The sequence below is a fragment of the Nerophis ophidion genome, linkage group LG23, assembly GCF_033978795.1.
Source record: "Nerophis ophidion isolate RoL-2023_Sa linkage group LG23, RoL_Noph_v1.0, whole genome shotgun sequence".
NCBI classification, from domain to species: Eukaryota; Metazoa; Chordata; class Actinopteri; order Syngnathiformes; family Syngnathidae; genus Nerophis; species Nerophis ophidion.
This window is the reverse complement of record NC_084633.1, coordinates 40,114,358-40,126,863: the sequence shown is the minus strand read 5'-3', so window position 1 is coordinate 40,126,863 and position 12,506 is coordinate 40,114,358. Positions and strand designations below refer to the sequence as shown.

At 39.9% G+C, this 12,506-nt stretch overlaps 1 protein-coding gene across 9 annotated transcripts in view; it reads right to left on the bottom strand.

Annotated features, from left to right (window-relative positions):
- Window positions 1–12,506, bottom strand: part of LOC133541272 (trinucleotide repeat-containing gene 6B protein-like) — a 113,225-nt gene that overhangs the window by 60,864 nt on the left and 39,855 nt on the right. For all 9 annotated transcript variants that reach the window (XR_009803822.1, XR_009803824.1, XR_009803823.1 and 6 more), the window contains 2 exons: window positions 10,270–10,449; window positions 3,211–3,315 (listed from right to left, as the gene is read on the bottom strand). Coding sequence is in view for 5 of the 9 variants with exons in the window: in XM_061884570.1 (XP_061740554.1) it covers window positions 3,211–3,315; window positions 10,270–10,449 (285 nt within the window). In the remaining 4 variants the exon portion in view is untranslated. The remainder of the gene's footprint in view (window positions 1–3,210; window positions 3,316–10,269; window positions 10,450–12,506) is intronic.

Sequence of the window (12,506 nt, the reverse complement as noted above, 5' to 3'; positions counted from 1 at the left end):
ATGAATGGGGCCATGTATCGTGAGATTTTGAGGGGTAGGGAACCTATGGCTCTAGAGCCACATGTGGCTCTTTTGATGACTGCATCTGGCTCTCGGATAAATCTGAGCTGACATTGCTTGACACGATAAGTAATGAATAATTCCACTTGTAATCACAGTGTTAAAAATAACGCTCAAAATATAAAAAATTCTCATGCATTTTGAATCCCTCCATCCGTTTTCTACCGCACCTGTTCAAGAAGTTGAGTTAAAGGTAAGAAGTTATGTATTTATTATTGGTTAGTGTGGGGCTTGCCCTCCTGGGGGTTCTTCAGACCACCAAGCACCGACAGACATGAGAGCCTGTTTCAGGGTTACAATATTGTTTTATTTTTCAATAAGTCTCTCAGTTGCTTCCTAGCAATTGTCTTTTCCTCTTTCGTTCTCGCTCGCGCTCTGGCTCCAACCCCAACCCCGTCTCTCCTCCTGGCTGCTGCTTATAAGAGAGCAACAGGTGATTAGATAACAAGGCCCAGGTGGGCCATCTACGAATCTGTCGCTGATTTCGAGGCCGATCCTGGCAACACCCTGCTTCGCTGCAGGCCCGCAGGCCACGCCCCCTCCACAGTTTGCTTCAGAATAACAATGTTATTCTGAAGCTATTATACTCTAGAACTGTTGCTCTTACTTAAAAATGCACACGTTTAGTTGTGTTCAGTGTTGAAATTTTTTTTATATGGCTCTTAATGGAATACATTTTAAAATATTTGGATTCTTGGCTCTCTCAGACAAAAAGGTTCCCGACCCCTGTGCTAAGGGGACAGGACGATTGATCCGTGTTAAGGAAAGAATGAAACGGGCCATGTATTGTGAGATTTTGAGCCAAAACCTCCTTCCATCAGTAAGAGCTTTGAATGGTTGACCAAATACTTATTTTCCACCATAATTTACAAATAAATTATTTAAAATTCCTACAATGTGAATTCTTGGATTTTTTTTCACATTCTGTCTCTCACAGTTGAAGTGTACCTATGATGGAAATTACAGACCTCTGTCATCATTTGAAGTAAATGATAAATGGGTTGTACTTGTATGGCACTTTTCTACCTTCAAGGTACTCAAAGCGATTTGACACTACTTCCACATTTACCCATTCACACACACATTCACACACTGATGGAGGGAGCTGCCATGCAAGGCGCCAACCAGCACCCATCAGGAGCAAGGGTGAAGTGTCTTGCTCAGGACACAACGGACGTGACGAGGTTGGTACTAGGTGGGAATTGAACCAGGGACCCTCGGGTTGCACACGGCCACTCTCCCACCGCGCCACGCCGTCCCTCAAGTGGGAGAACTTGCACAATGGGTGGCTGACTAAATATTTTTTTTGCCCCACTGTATATGAACACAGTTTTAAAACAGGCCATTCATTGAAGGTGCGCCTTATAGTGCAGTAAATGTAAACATTTGAATTGGTCGGATCTGGACAATTATTAGCTACATTTTTCCTACGTTTTGAACCCTGCGGCTTATAAAATGGTGAGGCTAATTTATAGATGCTTCTTTGCCGGCCATAACGCAAGAGGTTTAACAAAAAAAACACCAGCAAATGTATTCATTTTCTCAAACTATTTTTTTTTTTTGTCAAAGTTTACAAACTCAGAATAATTCCCTGCACACAGGACAAAAACAAAGGATTTAAATAAGTGGTAGAGTGGTATTGTGTACCGTTGACTTTGTTTTGATCACACAATTGATTGATTGATTGATACTTTTATTAGTAGACTGCACAGTACAGTACATATTCCCTACAATTGACCACTAAATGGTAACACCCCAATAAGTTTTTCAACTTGTTTAAGTCGGGGTCCACATTAATCAATTCATGGTACAAATATATACTATCAGCATAATTCAGTCATCACACAGGTTAATCATCATAGTATGTACATTTAATTATTTACATTATTTACAATCCAGGGGGTGGGATGAGGAGCTTTGATTGATATCAGAACTTCAGTCATCAACAATTGCATCAACAGAGAAATGTGGACATTGAAACAGTGTAGGTCTTACTTAGTAGGATATGTACAGCCAGCAGAGAACATAGTGAGTTCACATAGCATAAGAACAAGTATATACATTAGAAGTACATTTGAGTTGTTTATAATCCGGGGAGATGGGATGTGAATGGAGGAGGGTATTAGTAAAGTGTTGAAGTTGCCTGGAGGTTTTGTTTTAGAGCGCTTTTGAAGGAATAGAGAGATGCACTTACTTTTACACCTGTTGGGAGTGCATTCCACATTGATGTGGCATAGAAAGAGAATGAGTTAAGACCTTTGTTGGATCGGAATCTGGGTTTAACGTGGTTTGTGGAGCTCCCCCTGGTGTTGTGGTTATGGCGGTCATTTACGTTAAGGAAGTAGTTTGACATGTACTTCGGTATCAAGGAGGTGTAGCGGATTTTATAGACTAGGCTCAGTGCAAGTTGTTTGACTCTGTCCTCCACCCTGAGCCAGCCCACTTTGGAGAAGTGGGTTGGATTGAGGTGTGTTTTGTGCAATAAAAGAGAATAAGGAACTAGTTAAAAAATGGTTTTGATATTGTTCATCATCAGCCGTTGTCAGTCCACCGCTGGACGAAAGCCTCAGCATGTTTCTGCCATTTGGCGTACTTTTCATGCTGGTTATTAGCCTACACCTTCCACGCTGGCTTGGTGCGGGTTGGAAGGGGTATTTTATATCAGAGATCCTTCTCCTAGACTAATTGCCTTACTGGGCTGTTGAACTTAGTCTGTCCTGTTTGTTGTCCGCGCCCCATTTACCCAGGGACCCGCTCAGCTTTATGGCGCTGACCGCCCGCCAGTCACAAGAGAAGGTGCAAACGGTTCTTTGTGTGCATTTTATAGACATTAGTTGGGACTCACTAACCCCAAACGCAACCTCCCATCTCATACCTGGATGTAGTTTAACGTCATATCCAGGACACTGACATTGTTGATATTGTTAAACACCCACAAATAAATGTGATCAGTATTGGTATCAAACGATCTCACTCAAGGACGATCACACATCGGAATGAGCAGAATAAGAGCGTAATTGGTGAACCCCCCCACTATAACCAATTGCCAAATTCAGTGTTGTGTATGAATGAATAGTGGCGATCACAACAGTCTGTAGTGGGATGGAGACAGTGATACAGGTAAGTGATTGCATAACAATAATAAATTACCTGCTGTGGGTCTGGCTGTTGTCTTATTGGCTGTGGCTGAGGGAACTTGCGCTGGTTTTGCAGGAGCTGCTGTTGCTGCTGCTGCTGTAGCAAGAGCTGACAAGCCTGCCAGTTTCCAAGCAGAAAAAGAGAGACAATGGTTTAAAAAAAAATAATAATAATAAAAAAAAATTATCCTTGCAACCGCTCAGCTAATGTTAGGTAGGTAGGAGTATTCATGGAAGTCCATAATTATGGACTGGGTAAATCATAATTACGAGATTTAAAAAAACTTAATTTATGAGATAAGAAAGTCAAATTTATGAGATCAAAAGGCATAATAACTAAATGAGAACTCAAAATTATCAGGAAAAAAAGGCAAAAATATTAGATAAAAAATAATAGTTATGACATAATTAGTTGAAATGATGATATAAAAAGTAATAATTAAATTGAAAAAACAGATGAGATAAAAAGTCATAACTAGATTAAAAAAAACAAAATTATGAGATAAAAAGTCGAAATTATGTGATATACACAATTTTGAGATAAAAACTCAATCATGAGCAATAAAGTCAAAATTATGTGATAAAAAGTCATAAATAAAAACTCAATTGAGGGAAATAAAGTCAAAATTATGTGATAAAAAGTTATAAATATGAGAACGGAACATCAAAATTATAAGAGTTATTATTATGAGATTAAAACAAGTCATGATTAAGAGATAAAAAGTCAGATTTATGAGATATGTCATAATTATAAGATTCAAGTCTTGAGATAAAAAGTCGTACTTATGTCAAAATAATGCCATCCATCCATCCATTTCTACCGCTTATTCCCTTCTGGGGTCGCTGGCACCTATCTCAGCTACAATCGGGCGGAAGGCGGGGTACACCCTGGACAAGTCGCCACCTCATCGCAGGGCCAACACAGATAGACAGACAACATTCACACTCACATTCACACACTAGGGACCATTTAGTGTTGCCAATCAACTTATCCCCAGGTGCACGTCTTTGGAGGTGGGAGGGGCCTATCCCCAGGTGCATGTCTTTGGAGGTGGGAGGGGCCTATCCCCAGGTGCATGTCTTTGGAGGTGGGAGGGGCCTATCCCCAGGTGCATGTCTTTGGAGGTGGGAGGGGCCTATCCCCAGGTGCATGTCTTTGGAAGTGGGAGGAGCCTATCCCCAGGTGCATGTCTTTGGAGGTGGGAGGGGCCTATCCCCAGGTGCATGTCTTTGGAGGTGGGAGGAGCCTATCCCCAGGTGCATGTCTTTGGAGGTGGGAGGGGCCTATCCCCAGGTGCATGTCTTTGGAAGTGGGAGGAAGCCGGAGTACCCGGAGGGAACCCACGCATTCACGGGGAGAACATGCAAACTCCACACAGAAAGATCCCGAGCCTGGATTTGAACCCAGGACTACTCAGGACCTTCGTATTGTGAGGCAGACGCACTAACCCCTCTGCCACCGTGAAGCCCCAATGAAATAGCTAAAATTAGGAGATAACACAATGTGAGAGAGAAAGTCAAATTCATGCAATGAGAAAGTCAAAATATGAGATAAAAAGTCAATTATGCGATTAAAGTCATGCTATTGAGATAACATTAATGATAGTCATGGAATAGTCAAAATCATGAGTTAAAAAGTCGTAGTTATGACATAGAACAGGGGTAGGGAACCTGTGGCTCTAGAGCCAGATGTGGCTCTTTTGATGACTGCATCTGGCTCTCAGAATAATCTTAGCTGACATTGCTTAAAGGGGAAAATTATCACAATTTCAAAAGGGTTAAAAACAATAAAAATCAGTTCCCAGCGGCTTGTTGTATTTTTTGAAGTTTTTTTTTCCAATTTTACCGGTCTCGGAATATCCCTAAATAAAGCTTTAAAGTGCCTTATTTTCGCTCTCTGCGAAGACACTGGCCATTTCCCTGTGACGTCACACAGTGCTGCCAATGTAAACAAACAATGGGAATACCACAGCAAGATATAGCGACATTAGCTCGGATTCAAACTCGGATTTCAGCGACTTAAGCGATTCAACAGATTACGCATGTATTGAAACAGATGGTTGGAGTATGAAAGTATTGAAGAAGAAACTGAAGCTATTGAGCGAATAGCTATTGACGCTATTCATAGCCATAGCATGGCCGAATAGCTGCGTTAGCATCGCCGGTAAAATGTGCGGACCAAACGATCAGGACTTTCGCATCTTTTGACACTGGAGCAACTTAAATCCGTCGATTGGTAAGTGTTTGTTTCGCATTAAATGTGGGTGGAAGGAAACGTAATATAGTTGCAAATGCATCTGCAGGTTATCCATACATCTCTGTGCCATGTCTGCTTTAGCACCGCCGGTAATTAGCATGTTAGCATCGATTAGCTAGCAGTCAAGATCAACAAAACTCACCTTTGTGATTTCGTTGACTATCGTCGCAAAAGCATCTGCAGGTTATCCATACATCTCTGTGCCATGTCTGTCTTAGTATCGGCGGTCAAATGTGGAGAGATTCTCTGGCACATTCAATGGGGGTCTGGCGGCAGACACTTTGGCATCTTCGGGCCAGTGGTGCAACTTGAATCCCTCCCTGTTAGTGTTGTTACACCCTCCGACAACACACCGACGAGGCATGATGTCTCCAAGGTTCCAAAAAATAGTCGAAAAAACGGAAAATAACAGAGCTGAGACCCGGTGTTTGTAATGTGTTGAAAATGAAAATGGTGGGTGTGTTACCTCGGAGACGTCACATTCTGACGTCATCGCCTCCAGCGCGATAAACAGAAAGGCGTTTAATTCGCCAAAATTCACCCATTTAGAGTTCGGAAATCGGTTAAAAAAATAGATGGTCTTTTTTCTGCACCATCAAGGTATATATTGACACTTACATAGGTCTGCTGATGATGTTCCCCTTTAACATGATAAGTAATGAATAATTCCGCTGGTAATCACAGTGTTAAAAATAACGTTCAAAATATAAAACATTCTCATGCATTTTCATCCATCCATCCGATTTCTACCGCACCTGTTCAAGAAGTCGCATTAATGGTAAGAAGTATTGTTGGTTAGCCTCAGAATAACAATGTTATTAAAAAGACTTATTATACTCTAAACATGTTGGTCTTTCTTAAAAATGCAGGCATATAGTTGTATTCAGTGTTAAAAATATATATATATATATATATGGCTCTCACAGAAATACTTTAAAAAATATTTGGCTTGTATGGCTCTCTCAGCCAAAAAGGTTCCCGAGCCCTGACATAGAACATTGAAATGATGAGATAACTGCACTAGACAAGGTTTCTCATTGTCATCCCATTGGGTTGAGTTTTTCCTTGCCCTGATGTGGGATCTTAGCCCAGGATGTCGTTGTAGCTTGTGCATCCCTTTGAGACGCTTGTGATTCAAGGCTATATAACGGGGGTCGTCAACCCGCGGCTCTTTAGCGCCGCCCTAGTGGCTGTCTGGAGCTTTTTCAAAAATGTATGAAAAATGGAAAAAAATATATTTTTGTTTTAATATGGTTTCTGCAGGACAAACATCACACAAACCTCCCTAATTGTTATAAAGCACACTATTTACATTAAACATGCTTCACTGATTCGAGTATTTGCCGAGCGCCGTTTTGTCCTACTAATTTTGGCAGTCCTTGAACTCACCCTAGTTTGTTTACTTTCACCGACTTTCTAGTAGTGTTTCATGCCACTTCTTTTTCTGTCTCATTTTGTCCACCAAACTTTTAACGTTGTGCATGAATGCACAAAGGCGAGTTTTGTTGATGTTATTGACTTGTGTGGAGTGTGCTAATCAGACATATTTGGTCACCGCAAGCTAATCGATGCCAACATGCTATTTAGGCCAGTCTTTTTCAACCTTTTTGGAGCCGAGGCACATTTTTTTAATTGAAAAAATGCGGAGGCACCCCACTGGCAGAAAACATTACAAAATGAAACTCAGTAGTCGATATTGACAGTAAAAAGTCATTCTGGCAAGTGTTTTATAGGAATTCGAACCATAACCTCTTGTCTCAAACTATTGTCACGACCTGTCACATTAGGCCGGGACCTTTTTGGAGTTTTTTGGTGTTTTCCTGTGTGTCATGTTTTATGCTCCTATTTTAGTGGCTTTTCCTGTTTTGTTGGTAATTTCCCGTCGCAGTTTCATGTCCTCCTTTGAGCGCTATTCAACCCGCACCTACTTTGTTTAGCAATCAAGACTATTTCAGTTGTGCGGACGCTCTCCTTCTTTGTGTTGACATTGTTGATTGTCATGTCATGTACGGATGTACTTTGTGGACGCTGTCCACTCCACATGCTGTAAGTCTTTGCTGTAGTCCAGCATTCTGTTTTTGTTTACTTTGTAGCCAGTTCTTTTTTTAGTTTTGTTTACCATAGCCTTCCCTAAGCTTCAATGCCTTTTCTTAGGGGCACTCACCTTTTGTTTATTTTTTGGGTTTAAGTATTAGATACAGCGTTTACAAAACAATTAACTACCGGCTGTCACCTACTGATATGGAAGAGTATTACACGGTTACTCTACCGAGCTCTAGACAGCACAGACACTTTATTTGCTGATTATAATTACTGGTTTGCATAAAATATTTTTTAACCCAAATAGGTGAAATTACATCATCTCTGCACGGCACACTAGTGTGCCACGACAGGGTGGTTGGAAAACACTGATTTAGGCTAGCTATATGTACATATTGCATCATTATGCCTCATCTGTTGGTATATTTGAGGTCATTTAGTTTTCTTTAACTCCTCTTAATTCAATTTATATCTCAGGACACACTATCTGTATGTAATATGGCTTTTAATTGTTTGCGGCTCCACACAGATTTGTTTTTGTATTTTTGGTCCAATATGGCTCTTTCAACATTTTAGGTTGCCATCCATCCATCCATCCATCCATCTTCTTCTGTTTATCCGGGGTCGGGTCGCGGGGGTAGCAGCCTAAGCAGGGTAGCCCAGACTTCCCTCTCCCCAGCCACTTCGTCTAGCTCTTCCCGGGGGATCCCGAGGCGTTCCCAGGCCAGACAGGAGACAAAGTCTTCCCAACGTGTCCTGGGTCTTCCCCATGGCCTCCTACCGGTTGGACGTGCCCTAAACACCTCCCTTGGGAGGCGTTCGAGTGGCATCCTGACCAGATGCCCGGACCACCTCATCTGGCTCCTCTCGATGTGAAGGAGCAGCTGCTTTACTTCGAGTTCCTCCCGGATGGCAGAGCTTCTCACCCTATCTCTAAGGGAGAGACCCGCCACACGGCAGAGGAAACTCATTTCGGCCGCTTGTACCCGTGATCTTATCCTTTCGGTCATGACCCAAAGCTCATGACCATAGGTGAGGATGGGAATGTAGATCGACCGGTAAATTGAGAGCTTTGCCTTCCGGCTCAGCTCCTTCTTCACCACAACGGATCGGTACAACGTCCGCATTACTGAAGACGCCGCACCGATCCGCCTGTCGATCTCACCATCCACTCTTCCCTCACTCGTGAACAAGACTCCCAGGTACTTGAACTCCTCCACTTGGGGCAGAGTCTCCTCCCCAACCCGGAGATAGCATTCCACCCTTTTCCGGGAGAGAACCATGGACTCGGACTTGGAGGTGCTGATTCTCATTCCGGCCGCTTCACACTCGGCTATGAACCGATCCAGTGAGAGCTGAAGATCCCGGTCAGATGAAGCCATCAGGACTACATCATCTGCAAAAAGCAGAGACCTAATCCCGTGGCCACCAAACTGCATCCCCTCAACGCCTTGACTGCGCCTAGAAATTCTGTCCATAAAAGTTATGAACAGAATGGGTGACAAAGGGCAGCCTTGGCGGAGTCCAACCCTCACTGGAAACGTGTCCGACTTACTGCCGGCAATGTGGACCAAGCTCTGGCACTGATCGTACAGGGAGTGGACCACCACAATCAGACAGTCCGATACCCCATACTCTCTGAGCACTCCCCACAGGACTTCCCGAGGGACACGGTCGAATGCCTTCTCCAAGTCCACAAAGCACATGTAGACTGGTTGGGCAAACTCCCATGCACCCTCAAGAACCCTACCCAGAATATAGAGCTGGTCCACAGTTCCACCACCAGGACGAAAACCACACTGTTCCTCCTGAATCCAAGGTTGGACTATCCGGTGTAGCCTCCTCTCCAGTACACCTGAATAAACCTTACCGGGAAGGCTAAGGAGTGTGATCCCACGATAATTGGAACACACCCTCCGGTCCCCCTTCTTAAAGAGAGGGACCACCACCCCGGTCTGCCAATCCAGAGGTACCGCCCCCGATGTCCACGCGATGCTGCAGAGTCTTGTCAACCAAGACAGCCCCACAGCATCCAGAGCCTTAAGGAACTCCGGCCGGATCTCATCCACCCCTAGGGCCTTGCCGCCGAGGAGCTTTTTACTACCTCAGCCCCAGAAATAGGAGAGTCCACCACAGATTCCCCAGGCACTGCTTCCTCATAGGAAGAGGTGTTGGTGGGATTGAGGAGGTCTTTGAAGTATTCCTTCCACCTATCCACAACATCCGCAGTTGAGGTCAGCAGAACACCATCCTCCATACACTTTAGGTTGCCGACCCCTGCTATATAAGTAAACATTGATTGACTTTCAAATTTGACTTCTTATCTCAATTTTGACTTTTAATGTCATCATTATGACTTTTTTTTAATCTCATCATTGCAACTCTTCTCACAGTTTTGACTTTGTATCTCATAATTTTGACTTTTTAGCTCATAAGTATGACTTTTAATTATGACTCCCATATGCGTCTCAAATGAAAGTGAAATCAAATAACTATTTTGGACACGGCAAATCTGTTCAACACTCCCGTTTGGGCAATATGTTATAAGACAACACCTGCATGACAACTTCTGCCACCCTCTTTTTTTACAAGCTGTTTGTCAGTTCTATTTTAATGCACTGCACCTTTTGTCTTTAATGTTTATTGTCCAGCCTGTCAAAGGAGAATGTCTGTCTCTGCTGGGACAGACAAAGTTGATCTAGTTGGAATTAGACGGGCTATGCAGCAGAGTGCTCCCGTTTTCCGGTTCCAGACTGAGAATATTTGTGCACGTACCAGATGAAACTGCTGCACGTGGGGGTAGAGGTTACTCAGCACTGCCAGTTGTTGTGGGGAAATCTGAGAGAACACGCTTCCACCGACACCTGCAGCCCCTCCAACGGAACCGAGTCCGCCCACTCCTCCGACTACGCTGCCACCAGGAGACGGCATCTGCTTCAGCATTGGCCCCGGCACCTGGACGTGACGGCAAGAGAGTTTGAGGAATTAAACGCCTCGCTTCTTTGAAGAATGAGAGAACCTTTATGTCACACGACATCTCATCTCCCAATTTCATTTTTCAATCCATAACTCAAAGGACAAGCGCTTTTCGTGTCGTTCTCACCAGGTACAGGTCTTACATGGCTGTCGGATTATATTCTCAGCCATCTACTGTCCAGGTGAGATGCATGATTTATGATCTACAATAAACTGACAGGGAGCAGCAGAGCCACTCCACGGTGTAAACATCGGCACACAGGAAGTGATCCCGACAAATAGTGCGTCTGCGTTAGCGCTTATAATAACAATATCACCAATACTTGTTTATATTTATAATAACGTTACTAATAATTGTTAATATTTGTAACATCAATAATATTTGTTATATTTATAACAACAACATCTCTAATACTTGTTAATATTTATAACAATATCACTAATACTTGTTAATATTTGTAATAACAATATTACTAATACTTGTTAATATTTGTAACATAAATAATACTTGTTATATTTATAACAGCATCTCTAATACTTGTTAATATTTATAACAATATCACTAATACTTGCTAATATTCTTAATAACAATATCACTGATGTTAATATTTATAATATCACTAATACTTGTAATATTTATAACAACAATATCACTAATACTTGTTAATATTGTTAATAACAATATCACTAATGTTAATATTTCTAATAATATCAGTAATACTTGTTAATATTTTTAATAACAATATTACTAATACTTGTTAATATTTGTAACATCAATAATACTTGTTATATTTATAACAGCATCTCTAATACTTGTTAATATTTATAACAATACCACTAATACTTGTTAATATTTCTAATAACAACATCACTAATACTTGTTAATATTTGTAACATCACTAATACTTGCTAATATTCTTAATAACAATATCACTAATGTTAATATTTATAATAATATCAATAATACTTGTAATATTCATAATAACAATATCACTAACACTTGCTAATATTCTTAATAACAATATCACTAATACCTGTTAATATCTCTAATAATATCACTAATACTTGTTAATATTTATAATAACAACATTACTACTAATACCTGTTAATATTTGTAACATCAATAATACTTGTTATATTTATAACAGCATCTCTAATACTTGTTAATATTTATAACAACACCACGAATACTTGTTAATATTTCTAATAACAACATCACTAATACTTGTTAATATTTATAATAATATCACTAATAATTGCTAATATTCTTAATAACAATATCACTAATGTTAATATTTCTAATAATATCAGTAATACTTGTTAATATTTGTAATGACAATATTACTAATACTTGTTAATATTTGTAACATCAATAATACTTGTTATATTTATAACAACATCTCTAATACTTGTTAATATTTATAACAATATCACAAATACTTGTTAATATTTGTAATAATACCACTAATACTTATTATTTCAAATAAAAACATCACTACTACTTGTTAATATTTGTAACATCACTAATACTTGCAAATATTCATAATAATATTTATAATAATATCACTAATACCTGTTAATATTGATAATATCACTAATACTTGTTAATATTTATAATAACATTACTAATACTTGTTAATATTTGTAATAACATTACTAATACTTGTTAATATTTGTAACATCAATAATACTTGTTATATTTATAACAGCATCTCTAATACTTGTTAATATTTATAACAATACCACTAATACTTGTTAATATTTCTAATAACAACATCACTAATACTTGTTAATATTTGTAACATCACTAATACTTGTTAATATTTGTAACATCACTAATACTTGCTAATATTCTTAATAACAATATCACTAATGTTAATATTTATAATAATATCAATAATACTTGTAAAATTTTTAGTAACAATACCACTAATACTTGCTAATATTCTTAATAATATCACTAATGTTAATATTTCTAATAATATCAGTAATACTTGTTAATATTTGTAATAACAATATTACTAATACTTGTTAAT